A 20,723-nucleotide genomic window follows, 5' to 3' on the forward strand; every position below is an offset into this window, starting at 1 on the left:
CTAACTTAACTGGGAGGGCGGACTGGTTACCCTATGAGTTCATTTATGCCACTGTGTAGCCTCTTAATATCCTCTCCCTCAGATGTCTTCTGTAGGTTTTTCACCTAAATCCTAATACCTAAAACATTCTGTAAAAGACATTTAAAAGAGAGGCTAATAAGAGACTAACAATGAGAGGCATAAGTGAAGTCACAGGGTAACCAATCTGCCCTCCCAGTTGTTGGACTGTGCAATTCAGACTTAAATTACTTTATTACATGCAGATTTTTTTTTACATATAGATATTTTAAAAGGTGGTTATAATAGATATAAGAACAGGCTATATACAGATCTAACAGAAATGAGACTCTACTGTGTTTTATGTCAATTCAGAAGATTATATCTCAGTCCCTAGATACATAATATTACATTTCTATCCCCAAAATGAATTGTTAAAATATACCTACAATGAGTTAACTTTAACTATGTTACAGCTATCAGTGAAAAACAACAAAAGAGTCAATGTGTTGATTCTCTTTGTCATAGTTTGTCAGAATTCTGAGACAAGAGTAAAATCCTATCTACTCCACAAATTACTTTAAACATGACTATCTTTTACCATCACTAATGTAATAACAAAAAATGAAGATGCTAAGACCTGTTGGAACAAAAATTTATAAATAACTGAAGGGAAGTCTTATCATATCACAAAAAGGCTGCTTTAACAGAAGGACCTTAGGTAATAATTCAGATTCTTGTATATAAATGACAGTAAAAAAAATAACCTAGAATTATCAAGTTTGCTCAGGACAAGAGGAAGATGACATTCCAGTCCAAAAATGTGTAGTTATAGTACATGGATACCTGCAAAATACTTTTTCAAACTAATGAATAATTAGGAAATTTTAATTAAATAACTATGTATTACTTGACATTTATATTTTATATGATTCTAAAAGAATCAACTTAACCAAGCTAAATTATTGAGATACAAATAAAACAAAAAGCTATTTAAATGTAATATGCAGGGAAAAATATACTCAGTTCACATTAAAAATTTTTTTGGATTGAAAGATGAAGAATTCCTCTGGCTGAAGGATGTGACAACATGTAATCACTGCCATGACAATGTAGTTATTGATTGGCCATATTCTATCTTTTTCTATGTTTAAATGTATACACTATTAAGTTAACAGAAAATTTTGAAATGAATTTCTTGATAGGAAATGTATAGCATTTATACTCAGAGACACACATAAAACCCACTATTTCAAATATTACAAGATCAATTCTTACATGGTTATTAATAGCTTTTAAATAATCCCATGTTGCATACCTGAGGAATTTTCTTTTGGAACATCATCTAGTTCCAACACTTCATAGTCATCACCAGCCCTACCTAAGCTTCTTTCATGCCTGGTCATACATGGTTTGAAACTGACATATGCATGTCTTCTGCCATATCGCCTGCCTGTGATTGTCTGATATCCTCCTGCTGGTTTGGGCCAGGCCGCCTTGCTGGATTCTTGATCCATTGCTGAAAAACAAAGTTAAAAATAAAAGAGACACAGCAATGACTTATTCTGACATTTGGGGTAATGTTTCAACATATATTGCCAAATCATATGCTACTGAACATCGAATGCCCCTTACTAGCAATATAAAACATACCTGAAAAGAAAACATGAAATACTACATTATGAGAGTTATGTGACCCCCTTATCCCCCAAATATCTTAAAGTTTGGCTCCTTTAAGGTATTTCAGATTTTTATAATGTTACTTACCCCAATTTTTTTCCACTTGCCAAATTACTATACTGTAAAAGCTCCTTAAGGATTGGAGAATGATTCTCCAAGTTATCAAAGTACCTTATGTATAAGTGCTCAATACATATTTGTTGAGTGAATTATTCACACGTACATGATACGATGGTTTCAATTACATTAAAAGTGAATAAATTCCAGTCAAAGGTAACAAGTAATTTCTTTAAATGGTATCTGTACTATTATAAAGAACTAACGGGACCACAATAAAATATATCCCAAAGATCACGGTCAGGTAAAACTCTCCAAAAGAAAACAGTGGTGAGCCAAGTCAAACTCTTCAAAACTACCAATGGTATACATATAGTATGTATGAAAAGAAAAAGCCATCAACATTTGAACAACTCGAATATTAAGTTCGATGCCTGAGGGATATATAGTAGCAACAGTAGCATCTTTTACTGGGTAGGACATTATCTCATATATACATATAGTAAAAGTTTGCTTAGTCCATTGAGTTTTACATATATTATGCAGGAACTAAACAAAATATTTTCTCACAGTATACGGAATAGTCAATAAATGAAAAAGTTACACATTTTTCTTTTATTGCATTAGAATAAGAAATATAATTGCTTTTAAGCACAAAAACCTGTATTTATAACATTATAATATATGATACCAAGTGTTACATTGTTACTTCATCCCCTCACAAACCTGTTGAGGTGGATACTGTATTTTATTTTAAAGAATAAAAAACTAGGGTTAAAATGAATTATTTAAGAAACTTGTCCAATAACCCAATATTATGACTCCCAACCAGTACCCTTAACAACACCTCCAAAAGAACAGTCTCCAAAGTGGAAAGCACAATAGATGCCAAGGGGGTATGGAAAGGAAATATGAGTTTCTATTTATACTCATTTTTGTATCAAAAATTAGAAATTAAGCTTTATAAATATTCAATACATGGATTGAAACTAGCCTTAAGTAAGACGACGATCACACATCACGTATGGTACTCAAGGAATCTGGAAGGAAAAATATGAAGTTCTCAATGTAGAGGAACTGACAGAGACACCTTGCTTACCTGCTGGCTCTTTTTCAGTATACTGTGACATATATGGCAGTTTTTGTGTGCCCAGTTCAGTGGAATTATGGATGTGATTTAGTTTTTACTCACACAATGGATAAGCTGCAGGAGATTCCTACAAAGAAACCATGGATTAAACAAAATAGTAATAATACAGCACAAAACAAAAATAGCAAAACTAATACTACTTCTCCTAGTGAAGTTCTTAGCTAGCCCATAATAACAGAGAAAAACACAATTGGATCTGACAAGTCAATCAAAAAACCTCAAAACTATGAAGATGGCTATTTGAAAGAGATTTAGATCTCCTCTTGAAAAACCTTGCCTTAAGTATGTATCATCCTTAAGATTGACAATGATAATAACACACAAATAATTTATAAGGAAATAAGCAAATATATTGGGAGAAGTGTTGATTGGGGTATGTGACCAAACTGTTTGGGGGTCTACTACACACTATCTGCTTCTCCATCAAACACTAAGTTCCTTTAGCCCTGGCATTGTTAAAAGAAGTTAACCCTAAGAATACAAACTTCATTTTAAAAATGTATAGTGGTACATTTTAAAAATATATAGTGGCTTATGACAATTAATAATTAACGTGTATAAAAATGATACACTTGTTCTTTACAATAATAGTCAATTGATCATTCAGATATTTTAATCCCAAAGAAAAACCCATTCTAAATTAGAAGAACTAAAATTTACCATGCAAAGTATAAAATGACTTCATCTGTTTTGAAGTTAATCCATTTATTTACTATTTTAAAAGTTGCAACCTGTGCCTTTTTTTAAAGTTTGTCAAGAGCTTAGCTTTTTAATTAAATACTTTAATTACTTAAAAACGAGCTATTGCTAAACTGCCTATCACCAACTTAAAGCTGTCACAAGATGATAGTTCTGAAAATTAGTTTAACTGTATATATCTACCTAGCCATGTATAGCTATAAATTAACATACATAAAAGTACACATATCCTCCCATATAAATTATAAATTCAGCAATAGGTTGTACAGTAATGTTCTAATATAGCTAAATCAAGTCAGATGGTTAACAATAGCTAAAGGGTAAAGGAATATCAAGAAAATAATTCTACCATACTGGCAAAAACACAAGCTCTGATTAATATTGTTTTAATAGTAAGAAAAATAATGTGCAATTAACTTGAATCTTCACAGATTCACAGTATAATAATACATGCAGACTCAAAGGTCGGCCATGGATTTAAGTTCATGAGTATTTTACCCAAAGTCTTTTCTTTGAAATAAGGCAATATTCCAGGCACTATTTTCAGTGCTGAGGATATAACAATGAACAAAATAGATAAATATTCCTGCCCTCCTAAAACTGCAGTATGGGGTATAGACATTAAACAAATCAGTAAAAAATAAAGATATGTTAGACAATAAATACTATGGAGCAAAACAGAGCAGAGAATAAAGAGCTCCTAAGGGTGTGCAGTTTAAAGTAGTGTGGTTAGGGAAGGCCTCACTGAGAAGGAATCATTTGAGCAAACACCTGTGAGGAGGGAGCCACGTGTAAACCTAGGGAAAGAACATTCTCAGCAGAATAAAAAGAAGATCCTGAAGTAAGAATTTCCAGAATTTACCTTAGCAAGAAGTCTGGGATGGAATGAGGATGAGAGAAAGTAACAGATGAGGTCAGAAAGTTAATTAGGGAGAAGGGAGTAAGGTGGAACAAACAACATAGGTCTTTACAGGATAATAGAAGAAATGTAGGTTTTATTTTGAGTGAGAGGGAAAACCACCAAACAGTTCTGAGAAGAGAACTTCTGTTTTAAAAGGAACACTCTGGCTACTGTGTTTATTTTTTTATTTATTTATTTTTTTGGTACGTGGGCCTCCCACTGTTGTGGCCTCTCCCCTTGCGGAGCACAGGCTCCGGACGCGCGGGCTCAGCGGCCATGGCTCACAGGCCCAGCCGCTCTGCGGCATGTGGGATCTTCCCGGACCGGGGCACGAACCTGTGTCCCCTGCATCGGCAGGCGGACTCTCAACTACTGCGCCACCAAGGAAGTCCTGGCTACTGTGTTCAGATGAAGGGGAACAAGGTCAAAGGCAGGAAGACTGGCTAGAAAGCTATGGAAATACTGACAAGAGATCACAGTGGTTTGGACCAGAGTAAAAACAGGTGGTGAGAAATGGTCAGATTCTGTCTATATTGTGAAAGTAGAGCCAACAAAGTTTTCTGATGTAGGTTATGAAAGAAGGTAAGGATTTGAGGCTGACTCTAAGTTTTATAGCCTGGGCAACTAGAAAAACAGAGTTGACATTAACTGACAGGAAAATCTGTGGAAGACATAGGTTTGGAGAAAGTATCTTGAGTTTAGTTCTGGATGTGCTAAATTTGAGATATCTATTAGATATTCAAGTAGAAATGTTAAATAGGATGCTGGAGTTCACTGGACAATTCTGAACTGCCAGTATAATTTGGGAGTTATCAGGATATGGACAATATTCAAAAGGGCTTGAACTTGGAAGAGATGTCTAAGTAGGCTTGGAGAAGGAAAGAAGTTCATGGGCTGAACCCTGAGATGATCCAAAATTAAGAGGCCAGGGAAAAAGAAGCATCAGGAAAACCGACCAATGAGAGGGGCTTGTGAGAGAAAAGAAAAAATCCAGGAGTGTGGATGTCAAATGAAGACAGGGCTTTAGACCAAAGAATTGATCCACTGTGCCAATGCTGCTAAAAGGTAAAGTATGACAAGGATCTATAACTGACCACTAGACTTAGCAACATGGAAGATTACTGGAGTTCCTGACACGGGGCACCTTTGGTAGAACAGTGGGTATAAATGCCTGCAGAATGTGCTGTTAAGAGAGAGTGCTGTTAAGAGTACAAAATCATGAAAATCGCTCTGTTTCTTAATCATACTTTTCTTCAACATGAATCCACTTCCTTCTAAAAGATTATTTTTGGAGCCCTCCAACATCCTGATATAAATTTAGTCTACTTGTTTTCAAGATCCAACTACTTCTGTGCTAACTTTTGATGGTACTTCTGAGTTAGGTCCCCTGATTTGAAACCCATGTTTTCCTTTCTTTTGTTTGTTTTGGGACCGGGTGTGCATTTGTTTGTTTTGTCTTTACTAGAAGATCTTCAAGTAATTGTTTCAGGAATTTTATTTAAGGAGGTAAACACTGAGTCTTTGCATGTCAAAATATTTTCATCTTTCCCTTACACTTTGGATATAGGTCAAAACAAAATCATTTTTTACAAACTCTAAAAGGCAATGTTTTCTAAGCATCCCATGTTGCTGTTAAGAAACTGTTCTGCCAGTTTATTTCTCATCCTTTTGTAGGGAAACCAATTTTTCTCTTCGGAATAATTAGGATTTTCTCTTAATAAACAGTATTCTATAATTTCGCAAGGACTTTCTTAGACCATTTAAAAAATTTCTACTCCATAGCCCTAGTAGGGCTGCTTTAATTTAAAGGCTTTCATTAGATTGTCTCAAAGATGTCCTTTTTCTTTTCCTTCCTATTTTCACTGTATTTGGCCCACGCAGTTTAATCCTTTGTCTCTAAACTTTTCTTTCTCATTTTCAATTTACGGAATGGTAGCTTTCATCTGCTTTAAATTCCAGCCTTCCAACATTCTCTACAATAATTTTTGAAATTTCTTGCACTTTCTTATTCCCTTCTTCTTCTATCATCATCATCATCATTTTCAATAGTGGCTCTTGTCTTACGAATAAAATGTAGACTAGAATCTCTCTGTAGACACTAATTATCTCTATTTTATCTGAGGCCAGCTATGTAGACAAATGTAACTCGTTCCTATCTCTGAAGTATAAAAGAGAAAACAAAGCAAAACAGGGAGGAGAGGATAAATAATAAAGAATAAAGACCTAGCCGTGTGTCAAGATTAAAATGATTAATTCATCAGTGCCAAATTTGTATCTAAAGTTTATTGGGAACATTTGGTTTCTGAGTCTTCTCTAAAGAAACGTTTCCTTTGCTAGTACTATTCACCTAATAAGTAACATATGATTCCTCTCTACTTGTGACGATTATTCATCTCAAATGCTGTGGAATCTTCATATACGTCTTCCTAATTATAAAGGCAAAAACAATAACCAAAAAAAAAAAAAACCCAAAAAAACGCCATAAATATGCTGCTGTCTAAGAATTAAAGGAGTTAATCAGGGAAGTATTAATTCTAGATCTTCCAGCTTTTTACCTAGATAGCATCATTTATAATTTTAACTAGGATAGTACACCAGCAGCTCTAGATAGGCAATGGAAACAACCTTCAAAAGAATACAAGGAAAAGCATGGGTATGGGGTGTACACTTCCCACAGCAGAATTGAAAGACTGTGGTGAATTTAAAGATAAAGACCTTGCTTTAAGTGCATTATGTCTATTAAATGCACTGTGTCTTTACATTCTCTAACAAGATATGAATTTAAACAGTTGTGAAAAAAGGGATGAATGAATGAATGAATGGCAATTCTGTGCTCCTTTCTCTGATGGAAATATGAAAATATAATGAAAAGAGACGAAGAGTTGGGAATACTTATATTCTAACTCCAACACTTATACTTACACACATTAAATGAAAGCTAGTGGTAGTAGAACTAACTCAGAAAACTAAAAATCTAAAATAGTAATAAAAGAGGACCTTCAAGATGGTAGAGGAGTTAAGACGTGGAGATCACCTTCCCCCCCACAAATACATCAAACATACATCTACATGTGGAACAACTCCTACAGAACACCTACTAAACGCTGGCAGAAGACCTCAGACCTCCCAAAAGGCAAGAAACTCCCCCATGTACCTGGCCATCTGGTTGACAGGGTCTTGGTGTTCCAGCCGGGTGTCAGGCATCAGCCTCTGAGGTGGGAGAGCTGAGTTCAGAACACGGGACCACCAGAAACCTCCGGGCCCCACGTAATATCAATCCGCGAGAGCTCTCCCAGAGATCCCCGACTCAATGCTAAGACCCAGCTCCACTCAGTGACCAGCAAGCTCCAGTGCAAGACACCCCATGCCAAACAACCAGCAAGCCAGACAGGAACACAGCCCCACCCATTAGCAGAGAGGCTGCCTAAAATCATAAGTTCACGGACACCCCAAAACACACCACCTGACGCAGCCCTGCCCACCAGAAAGAAAAGATCCAGCCTCATTCAACAGAACACAGGCACCAGTCCCCTCCACTAGGAAGTCTACATAACGCACTGAACCAGCCTTACCCACTGGGGGCAGATACCAAAAACAATGGGAACTATGAACCTGCAGCCTGCAAAAAGGAGACCCCAAACAAAGTAAGGTAAGCAAAAGAAGAAGACAGAGAAATACACAGCAGATGAAGGAGCAAGGTAAAAACCAACCAGACCAAACAAATGAAGAGGAGATAAGCAGTCTACGTGAAAGAGAATTCAAAATAATGATAGTAAAGATGATCCAAAATCTTGGAAATAGAAGAAAATACAAGAACCGTTTAACAAGGACATGGAAGAACTAAAGAGCAAACAAACAATGATGAACAACACAATAAATGAAATTAAAAATTCTCTAAAAGGAATCAACAGCAGAATAACTGAGGCAGAAAAACGGGTAAGTGACCTGGAAGATAAAATAGTGGAAATAACTACTGCAGAGCAGAATAAAGAAAAAAAAATGAAAAAAATTGAGGACAGTCTCAGAGACCTCTGGGACAACATTAAACACATCAACATTCGAATTTTAGGGGTCCTAAAGAAGAAGAGAAAAAGAAAGGGACTGACAAAATATTTGAAGAGATTATAGTTGAAAACTTCCCTAACATGGGAGAGGAAATAGTCAATCAAGTCCAGGAAACGCAGAGTCCCATAAAGGATAAATCCAAGAAGAAACACGCCAAGACACATATTATGTAAACTATAAAAAAATTAATACAAAGAGAAAAAATATTGAAAGCAGCAAGGGGAAGGCAACAAATAACATACAAGAGAATCCCCATAAGGTTAACAGCTGATCTATCAGCAGAAACTCTGCAAGCCAGAAAGGAGTGGCAGGACATATTTAAAGTGATGAAAGGGAAAAGCCTACAACAAAGATTACTCTACCCAGCAAAGATCTCATTCAGATTTGATGGAGAAATTAGAACCTTTACAGACAAGCAAAAGCTAAGAGAATTCAGCACCAACAAAAAAGCTTTACAGCAAATACTAAAGGAACTTCTCAAGGCAGGAAACACAAGAGAAGGAAAAGGTCTACAATAACAAACCCAAAACAATTAAGAAAATGGCAACAGAAACATACATTTTGATAATTACCTGAAATGTAAATGGATTAAATGCTCCAATCAAAAGACAAAGAGGGGCTGAATGGATACAAAAACAAGACCTGTATATATGCTGTCTACAAGAGACCCACTTCAGACCTAGGGACACACACAGACTGAAAGTGAGAGGAAGGAAAAAAATATTCCATGCAAATGGAAATCAAAAAAAGCTGGAGAAGCAATTCTCATATCAGACAAAATAGACTTTAAAATAAAGACTATTACAAGAGACAAAGAAGGACAGTACATAATGATCAAGGGATCAATCCAAGAAGATATAACAATTTAAATATTTATGCAACCAACATAGGAGCACCTCAATACATAAGGCAAATGCTAAAAGCCATAAAAGGGGAAATCAATGGTAACACAATAATAGTAGGGGACTTTACCACCCCACTTTCACCAATGGACAGATCATCCAAAATGAAAAAAAATAAGGAAACACAAGCTTTAAATGACACATTAAACAAGATGGACTTAATTGATATTTATTGGACATTCCACTCAGAAACAACAGAATACACTTTCTCCTCAAGTGTTCATGGAACATTCTCCAGGATAGATTATATCTTCGGTCACAAATCAAGCCTTGGTAAATTTAAGAAAACTGAAATCATATCAAGTATCCTTTCCAACCACAACACTATGAGACTAGATATCAATTACAGGGGAAAAAAAACTGTAAAAAATACATACACATGGAGGCTAAACAATTTGCTACTAAATAACCAAGAGATCACCAAAGAAATCAGAGAGGAAATAAAACAATACCTAGAAACATGATGACCCAAAACATATGGGATGCAGCAAAAGCAGTTCTAAAAGGGAAGTTTACAGCAATACGATCCTACCTCAAGAAACAAGAAACATCTCAAATAAACAACCTAACCTTACACCTAAAGCAATTAGAGAAAGAAGGAAAAAAAAAACCCAACGTTAGCCGAAGGAAAGAAATCATAAAGATCAGATCAGAAATAAATGAAAAACAAATGAAGGAAACAATAGCAAAGATGAATAAAACTAAAAGCTGGTTCTTTGAGATGATAAACAAAGTTGATAAACCATTAGCCAGACTCAGCAAGAAAAAAAGGGAGGGCTTCCCTGGTGGCACAGTGGTTGAGGTTCCGCCTGCTGGTGCAGGCAACACTGGTTCGTGCCACGGTTCAGGAAGATCCCACATGCCGTGGGGCAGCTGGGCCCGTGAGCCATGGCTGCTGAGCCTGTGCGTCCGGAGCTTGTGGTCCGCAACGGGAGAGGCCACAACAGTGAGAGGCCCGCATACAGCAAAAACAAACAAACAAAAAAAAAAAGGGAGAAGACTCAAATCAATAGAATTAGAAATGAAAAAGGAGAAGTAACAACTGACACTGCAGAAATACAAAGGATCATGAGAGATTACTACAAGCAACTGTATGCCAATAAGATGGACAACATGGAAAAAATGGACAAATTCTTACAAAAGTACAGCCTTCCAAGACTGAACCAGGAAGAAATAGAAAATATAAACAGACCAATCACAAGCACTGAAATTGAAACGGTGATTAAAAATCTTCAAACAGGGCTTCCGTGGTGGCGCAGTGGTTGAGAGTCCGCCTGCCGATGCAGGGGACGCAAGTTCATGCCCTGGTCCGGGAAGATCCCACATGCCGCGGAGCGGCTGGGCCTGTGAGCCATGGCTGCTGAGCCTACGCGTCCAGAGCCTGTGCTCCGCAACGGGAGAGGCCAAAACAGTGAGAGGCCCGCGTACCACAAAAAAAAAAAAAAAAAAAAATCAAACAAACAAAAGCCCAGGACCAGATGGCTTCACAGGCGAATTCCATCAAACATTTAGAGAAGAGCTAACACCTATCCTTCTCAAACTACAGGACAATATGACTGATGAACACAGATGCAAAAATCCTCAACCAAATACTAGCAAACAGAATCCAACATCACATTAAAAGGATCATACACCATGATCAAGTGGGGTTTATCCCAGGAATGCAAGGATTCTTCAATATTTGCAAATCAATGTGATACACCATATTAACAAATTGAAGGATAAAAACCATATGAAAATCTCAGTAGATGCAGAAAAAGCTTTCGACAAAATTCAACACCAATTTATGATAACAAAGTCTCCAGAAACTGGGCATAGAGGGAACCTAACTCAACATAATAAAGGTCATATATGACAAACCCACAGACAACATAGTCCTCAATGGTGAAAAACTGAAATGATTTCCTCTAAGATCATTAACAAGACAAGGATGCCCACTCTCACCACTATTATTCAACAAAGTTTTGGAAGTTTCAGCCACAGCAATCAGAGAAGAAAAAGAAATAAAAGGAATCCAGATCAGAAAAGAAGAAGTAAAGCTCTCACTGTTTGCTTATGTCATGATACTATACATAGAGAATCCTAAAGATGCAACCAGAAAACTACTAGAGCTAATCAATGAATTTGATAAAGTAGCAGAATACCAAATTAATGCACAGAAATCTCTTGCATTCCTATATACTAATGATGAAAAATCTGGAAGAGAAATTAAGGAAACACTCCCATTCACCATTGCAACAAAAAGAATAAAATACCTAGGAATAAACCTACCTAAGGAGACAAAAGACCTGTATGCAGAAAACTATAAGACACTGATGAAAGAAATTAAAGATAATACAAACAGATGGAGAGATATACCATGTTCTTGGATTGAAAGAATCAACATTGTGACAATGGCTATACTACCGAAAGCAATCTACAGATTCAATGCAATCCCTATCAAAGTACCAATGGCATTTTTCAAAGAACTAGAACAAAAAATTTCACACTTTGTATGGAAACACAAAAGACCCTGAATAGCCAAAGCAATCTTGAGAAAGAAAAACGGAGCTGGAGGAATGTGGCTTCCTGACTTCAAACTATACTACAAAGCTACAGTAATAAATACAGTACGGTACTGGCACAAAAACAGAAATATAGATCAATGGAACAGGATGAAAAGACCAGAGATAAACCCACGCACATATGGTCACCTTATCTTTGATGAAGGAGGCAAGCATATACAATGGAGATAAGACAGCCTCTTCAATGAGTGGTGCTGGGAAAACTGGACAGCTACATGTAAAAGAATGAAATTAGAACATTCACTAACACCATACACAAAAATAAACTCAAAATGGATTAAAGACCAAAATGTAAGACCAGACACTATCAAACTCTTAGAGGAAAACACAGGCACAACACTCTATTACATAAATCACAGCAAGATCCTCTTTGACCCACCTCCTAGAGAAATGGAAATAAAAACAAAAATAAACAAATGGGACCTAATGAAACTTCAAAACTTTTGCACAGCAAAGGAAACCATAAACAAGATGAAAAGACAACCCTCAGAATGGGAGAAAATATTTGCAAATGAAGCAACTGACAAAGGATCAATCTTCAAAATATACAAGCAGCTCATGCAGCTCAACATCAAAAAAAAAAAAAAAAAAAAACCCAATGTAAAAACGGGCAGAAGACCTAAATAGACATTTCTCCTAAGAAGATATACAGATTGCCAACAAACATATGAAAGGATGGTCAACATCACTAATCATTAGAGAAATGCAAATTAAAACTACAATGAGGTATTACCTCACACAGGTCAGAATGGCCATCATCAAAAAATCTACAAACAATAAATGCTGGCGAGGGTGTGGAGGAAAGGGAACCCTCCTACACTTTTGGTGGGAATGTAAATTGATACAGCCACTATGGAGAACAGTATGGAGGTTCCTTAAAATCTAAAAAAAAAAAAAACTACCATATGACCCAGTAATCCCACTACTAGGCATATACCCTGAGAAGACCATAATGCAAAAAGAGTCATGTACCACATTGTTCATTGCAGCACTATTTACAATAGCCAGGACATGGAAGCAACCTAAGTGTCCATCGACAGATGAATGGATAAAGAAGATGTGGCACATACATACAATGGAATATTACTCAGCCATTAAAAGAAGCCAAATTGAGTTATCTGTAGTGAGGTGGATGGACCTAGAGTCTGTCATACAGAGTGAAGCAAGTTAGAAAGAGAAAAAAAAATACCGTATGCTAACACATGTATATGGAATCTAAAAACAAAAGTGGTTCTGAAGAACCTAGGGGCAGGACAGGAATAAAGACGCAGATGTAGAGAATGGACTTAAGGACACAGGGCGGGGAAGGGTAAGCTGGGATGAAGTGAGAGAGTGGCATGGACATACATACACTACCAAATGTAAAACAGATAGCCAGTGGGAAGCAGCCACATAGCACAGGGAGATCAGCTGGGTGCTTTGTGACCACCTAGAGAAGTGGGATAGGGAGGGTGGGAGGGAGACGCAAGAGGGAGGGGATATGCGGATATATGTATACATATAGCTGATTCACTCTGTTGTACAACAGAAACTAACACACCATTGTAAAGCAACTATACTTTAATAAATGTTAAAAAATAAATAAAATAGTAATAAAGCAAAAGACTTAAGCAAACAGAATAATGAATGTTCATATATCTAAATGAACACAATATACACTGAAGTTGATATATACTAAGCCTACACCTTGAACTGCCTTCAGAATCATAGTTCTCCTACACCACTGAGTAGTCAACTAACACACCAGCTTGTATAATACTTAAAACTTACACATTTATTATTATTATTTTTGCAATGTAGCCCACTCACTTCAGTAACATCACCATACCTCTGTTAGAATAATGTGCTGGTTTTATAATATGTCCACAAATTCTTTGATACTTCTCCCTTCAAAAAGCAGAGCCTAATTTGTTCCCTTTAAGTGTAGGCTATAATTAGTGACTTTTTTCTAATGAAGATAAAATGATAGAAGTGTGTGATGTACAAGATTCAGGCACAGAAGACATTGTGGCTTCCTCCTTACTCTCTCTTGGCTCACTCTCTCTGGGAGAAGCCAGGTGCTACACCATAAGATCACTCAAGCAGTCTTATGGAAAGGTCCACATGATGAGGAACTGGCAGTTTCTGCCAAAAGCCAGAAGAAACTGAGGTCTTCTGGCAATAGCCATGTGAATGAACCACCTAGGACGCAGATCCTCCAGCCCCAGTCAAGGCTTCAGATGACTGCAGTCCCAGCCTACATCTTGATTGTAGCCTCATGAGACCTTGATCCAAAACTACCCAGCCAGGCTGTTCCTAAATTTCTGACCCATAGAAACTATGAGATAATAAGTGTTCTGAGCTGCTAGGTCTATTGCTGCATAACAAATTATCCTGTATTAGATAAATACAAGCAATTTCAATTACGTGTACTTAGATTCTGAATTTTCTTATATTTCCACCTATCACCAGAATGAAGATTTTCTAATACCATCTCATGAAAGTACATTTTCTCCCTTTAAAAGATCTACTTATTCTCAGCTTGGAAAATGCCATGTTAGGGATAACAGTACCAAAATTAATTATACTGGCCTTTTGCTTGTTGACAGTGTCAGAACTGCTGCTTAGCACTTACACTCCACCTATCACCTAGTAGATACTCATTGAAAAGCTACTGGATCAGGAACACTTACTTTTAGAATTTACATCTAAATAATTTAAATGAAGTTTTAGGCAGAAAGAGAAATCAGTTGAACTTCCAGAGGAAAAGTTTCAACTGAAAGCCTGTATCTATACCACTGTGATCCATTTGCTGGGAGCCAGAAAAAACTCACTTGGAAAAAAAAAAAAAAGGGGGGGGTGTTAATGACATATAACATTGTATTAGGTATACAACATAATTATTCAATATTTATATATATTGTGAAATAATCACAAGTCTAGTTAATATCTGTTACTATACAGTTATGAAATTTTTTTCTTGTGAAAAGAACTTTTGAAATCTACTCTCTTAGCAACTTGCAAATATGCCACATAGTACTATTAACTATTAGTCAACATGCTGTACATTACATGCCCATGACTTACATATTTTATAACTGGAAATATGCACTTTCTGACCCCCTTCATCCATTTTGCCTGCTCCTAACCCCCACCTCTGGCAACTACCAATCTGTTCTCTGTATGTATGAGTTTGGGTTTTTTTGTTTTTTAAGATTCCACATGTGAAATCACATGGTATTCGTCTTTCTCTGTTTGATTTCTTAGCAAAATGCCCTCAAGGTCCACCCATATTGTCACAATACCAAGATTTCATTATTTTTAATGGCTAATATCCCATTATATACATATACACACACACACACACACACACACACACACACACACACACACACCACATCTTCTTTATCTATTTATCCATGGATGGGCACTTAGGCTGTTCCCATATCTTGGCTGTTGTAAATGATGCTTCACTGAACATGGGGTGCATATATCTTTTCAAGTTAGTGTTTTCATTTTCTTCAAATAAATACTCATAAGTGGAATTTCTGGATCAGATGATAGTTCTATTTTTAATATTTTGAGGGACCTCCATATTGTTTTCCATAGTGGCTGCACCAATTTACATTCCCACCAAGAATATATGGTAATGAATGGTAACTAGACTTTTGGTAATGATCACTTTGTAATGAACACAGATGTTGAATCATAATGTTGGACACCTAAAACTCAGATACTGTTATATAAGAAACAGAACAAAACAAAAAGTTCAGAAACAAATACAATTTGATCCAACTATTTGAAGAGGGAAGTCTTGATTACTCTTCCAAGCCCACTGGAATATTTATTTTATATTCTCCCATATTTAGCTTTACATATATGCTTCCAAAGTGCCCTAGAAATGTTTCTTAAGATTCCTCTTAAAACAAACTTTTATAGGGCTTCCCTGGTGGCGCAGTGGTTGAGAGTCCGCCTGCCGATGCAGGGGACGTGGGTTCGTGCCCCGGTCCGGGAGGATCCCACATGCCGCGGAGCGGCTGGGCCTGTGAGCCATGGCTGCTGAGCCTGTGCGTCCGGAGCCTGTGCTCCGCAGCGGGAGAGGCCACAGCAGTGGGGGGCCCGCGTACCGCAAAAAAAAAAAAAAAAACACAAAAAAACAAACTTTTATAATTATCTAGCCTGCATTTCCTTTTAGTAAGATAATTCTTTAGTCATACAAAATTTTGTAATTATTACCACACTTGAGCTATATATTCAGAAATCAACACTTCATGACAAAATGAGTTTATGACAAACTCTGACAAATGCCACTAGAAAGCTGTTTCATATATGTTGGAACCAATTACATCGAAACTTAGCTTCCTAACATTATCTCATTGTTCCACTTTCAGCTGTTAAGGCAAAGTAAATATCCCAGGAGATTAATAAAGTATCCATTTTGAACAATGTAAGCTTGCACTTGATTCTGTTTCACGCTTACATATTATTTTTAATGTATCTCTAGATTTTTCATGTCTTCTATCCACAAGCACAAATAGTTGCTTATACATATATACAACTGCAAAATATTCAGTACATCTCACTAGTAAACAATAAATAAGGACTGAGGTGACATTACTCCCATATATCACTGTAAGCAACTGGACACATTCAGTAAATCAAGTAATCTATTATCAACCACAAGACTTGAAAGTTACAAGCTGCTACACAAGCAAACTTCCAGGCTATGACTGGCAAATTCTGCAAGGAGCAGCTGTAGAAATGATAATACCTAAATCAGAGAGAAAATTTCAGGTACAACTGTTAAACTTCTAAGATGAAATGGGTTTGCTATCCCTAGTTACAAGAGGTAACCTGATAGAAGGCTATACTTGATTAACTACTACTCTTCTCTGAAAACTTTTTTGTAAACCACTGTAAAAGAGGAACAGTAAACTCAGCATTGGTACAGTGAAAATTACATTACAAAACATAACTCAGACATAAAATATACATAATCAGAAACAAATAATCCAAAAATGTTATATTTAAGTAGGTAAAAAACTGTATTTTCAAATTCTGTTCTGGTAAACCCTCTATCTCACCATGTGTTTATAAACTTCTCATTCCGTTAAAAAAAAAAGTGTTAACAAAATACTGTTTTTTTTAAAGACTATCAACAGCAATCCTTGAAGAAAGACTTGAATGAGCATACACCCAACACAGTAGAACAATATTTTCTGTGTTTTACTGGAAGCGTAATTGGCTAAGGGGGAAAAAGATTAACAAAAGAAAAGTAAGATGAAAAAATATAGTATCAATTCATTAAAAAACAAGATGAAGAACATTCGTCAAATTTACCTCATTTAGATAGGAAGATCTCTGATTCAAATGTGTCACAAATAAGGATGCTGCTCAACCCACCCTCTTTTGAGATGTGCAAGTCAATCAGCTCAGAATAAAAAAGCTGCAGAGAACTAACACAACACTGTAAATCAACTATACTTCAATTAAAAAAAAAAAAGCTGCAGAAATTTATTTTCATGTCAGTGAGCCAGGAAAAGAAAAAACAAGGGTACAGGAAATAAGGAAAATAAAAAATAAAATGTTATGCATATGAAAAGGTAGCAAATTTCATCTGATGTTAAAAAACACAAAATATGCTCAGAATAAATTAATGTATCTGTGATAGACATTTAGATGTGAGCACTACCAAAAAAACAAAAAAAAAACGGAACATATGTGAATGGCGGTTGGGGAGATACAGAAACAAGCATGGCAAAATGTTGAAGCAAGATGATATGTACGTGGGGGCTCCTTGTACTCTACTGAAATTTGTTTGGAACTTTTCATGATAAAAACTTAAATTATTTTCCTTTTCTCTGCAATCATTTGTTGAAGAATTGTTTACATATAATAAAGTATAAAACTCAAGTACACATTACAATTCAATGAATTTTTACATAGGTATATATCTGAAAAACTACCACCTATGTCAAGATGTAAATCATATACCATCACTTCAGAGGGTTCTCTCTCTCTCTCCTTCCAAGACACTGACTCCTCACGAACCAAAGGCAACCACTCTCCTGACCTCTATTACCTCAGTTTAGTTTTTCCTATTTTAAACTTCATACAAGTGGAATCATACATCATGAACTCTTTTGTGTCTGTCTACTTTTGCTTGACACAATGTTTCTGGGATTCATTCACGTTATGAACATCCTTGTACATGTTTTGTTTTGTTTTGTTTACCTTTCTTGGGTACATCTGACCTGAAATTACTGGATCACAGTCCACAGCTATGTTTAGCTATAACACATACTGGCAGTTTTGTAAAGTGGCTGAAACAACCTGACATTCCCACCAGCAATATATAAGAGTATCAGCTGTGGGCTTCCCTGGTGGCGCAGTGGTTGGGAGTCCGCCTGCCGATGCAGGGGACACGGGTTCGTGCCCCGGTCCGGGAAGATCCCACATGCCGCAGAGCAGCTAGGCCCGTGAGCCATGGCCGCGGAGCCTGTGCTCTGCAACGGGAGAGGCCACAACAGTGAGAGACCCGCGTACCGCAAAAAAAAAAAAAGTATCAGTTGTTTCATACCCTTGGCAACACTTGATATTGTTTCACATCCTTGGCAACACTTGATACTGTCAGTCTCTAATTTCAGCCATTCTGACAGGGGTGTGATGGTGCCTCATTGTGACATTTCCCTGATGAGTAATAATGTAGAGGAGGGATCCTCAAACCCCGGGCCGCAGACCACTACCAGTCCACAGCCTGTTAGGAACCAGGCCGCACAGAAGGAGATGAGCGGCGGGAGAGGGAAGCTTCATCTGCCACTCCCCATCTCTCCCCACTGCTCGCATTACCGCCTGAACCATCCCCCCTTGCCGGTCCATGGAAAAACTGTCTTCCACAAAACCAGTCCCTGGTGCCAAAAAGGTTGGGGACCACTGAGGTAGAGCACCTTTACCTATGCACATTGGCCTTTTGATAACTTCTTTTGTGAAGACCTGCCTGCTTTTTTGCATATTTTTTAATGTGTGTTGTTTGCCTTTTTCTTTTTGATTTTTAAGAGTTACTTATATTTTTCTGGATACAAGTCTTTCACCAGATTTACTTAATGCGAGTATATTCTTGCAGTCTGTGGCTTGCCTCTTTTCTTTAATGATGTCTTCATGAATAGAAATTTGTAACTGATTGTAGTCTAATTTATCAATTTTATGTTCTATTTAAAAAATTTTTTGCCTACCCCACGGTGATGAAGATATACTTCTAGGTTTTCTTCTAGAATCTTGATAATTTTAGCTTTTACATTTAGTTCTATGATCCAACTCAAATGAGCTTTTGAATATAGTATCAAGTAAAAATCAAGGTTCATTTATTCCCAAATATCCAATATCCAATTTATCTAACACTATTAAAAGTAAATGTTTTCTTAACTTCAGTGGAGCTTTTGTCATAAACCAAGAAACGACATACGTGAAGGTCTATTTCTAGACACTCATATTCTTCCATTGGTCTTTTTGTCTACCTGGTTCTAATATAACACTGTCTTAATTACTGTAACTTTATAGCAAGTCTTGAGACATTTACATTTTGATATAAATTTTGGAATCCATTTGATTAAAATTTTTAAATTCTGGGATTTTAATTGACATTTTATTGAACCTATAGCTCAACCTGGGGTAATTGACATTTTAACAATATTGAGTTCCTACCATATAAAGATGGAATATTTCTCCACTTATTTAAGTATTTTAAAATGTCTCAGCACTGTTTTATATTTTTCAGTGTAGAAGTTTTGCCCAAGTTTTTATTATATTTATCCTTAGGTATCTTACATATTTTGATGCTATTCTAAATGTACTTTTCTAATTTTATTTCATACTTTTTGGTTGCTAACACACAACTTACAGTTAATTTTTGCATGTTGTCCTTGTATCCAGTCACCTTGCTAAATTCACTTATTCTAAAACTTTGCTGGTAAACACTTTTAAAATTTTTTTCCAATTTTTAGGGCTTCCCTGGTGGCGCAGTGGTTGAGAGTCCACCTGCCAATGCAGGAGACATGGGTTCGTGCCCCGGTCCGGGAAGATCCCACATGCCGCGGAGTGGCTGGGCCCGTGAGCCATGGCCACTGAGCCTGCGCATCCGGAGCCTGTGCTCCGCAACGGGAGAGGCCACAACAGTGAGAGGCCCGCGTACCGCAAAAAAAAATTTTTTTTTCCATTTTTTAAAATTAACTTTTTTTATCCTGAGGGCACTGGTTAGAATTCCAGCATAATGTTAAATAGAAAAAAAAAGATATGGGACATGAAACAAGGTTTTTCATTGAGTATGATATTAGCTGTAGGGTTTTTGTTGTTGTTGTTGATACTCCAGAAAATTAACAGTATTTTCTTCTATTCCTAATTTGATGAGGATTTTTTAACACGACAGATGGTGACTTTTGTCAAATGATTTCTCTATCTACAGAGATGATCGTATGAGTCTTCTACACTGTTAAAGAGATGGACTACATTGATTAATTGTAAAACAACAAACCAACCTTGTATTCCTGGAACAAATCTGTGATATCTTTTTTACATATCACTGGATTATCTCTGTATCTATGTTCTTGAGAATTATTGGCCTGTAATTATCTCTTTTTTCTCATGTTCTTGTTAGGTTTTTCCTACCAAGATTATGCAAAAATCATAAAATGTTCAGGGAAATGTTTTCTTTTTCAGTTCTCGAAAAAGTCTGT

At 36.5% G+C, this 20,723-nt stretch overlaps 1 protein-coding gene across 1 annotated transcript in view; it reads right to left on the minus strand.

Annotated features, from left to right (window-relative positions):
* Window positions 1-20,723, minus strand: part of PJA2 (praja ring finger ubiquitin ligase 2) — a 79,848-nt gene that overhangs the window by 50,124 nt on the left and 9,001 nt on the right. Inside the window, exons 2-3 of the mRNA XM_079915309.1 lie at window positions 2,834-2,951; window positions 1,316-1,516 (exon numbers count right to left, since the gene is read on the minus strand). Coding sequence (XP_079771435.1) covers window positions 1,316-1,516; window positions 2,834-2,864 — 232 coding nt within the window. The 5' untranslated portion in view covers window positions 2,865-2,951. The remainder of the gene's footprint in view (window positions 1-1,315; window positions 1,517-2,833; window positions 2,952-20,723) is intronic.

This window comes from Stenella coeruleoalba (assembly GCF_951394435.1).
Source record: "Stenella coeruleoalba genome assembly, chromosome: 3".
NCBI classification, from domain to species: domain Eukaryota; kingdom Metazoa; phylum Chordata; class Mammalia; order Artiodactyla; family Delphinidae; genus Stenella; species Stenella coeruleoalba.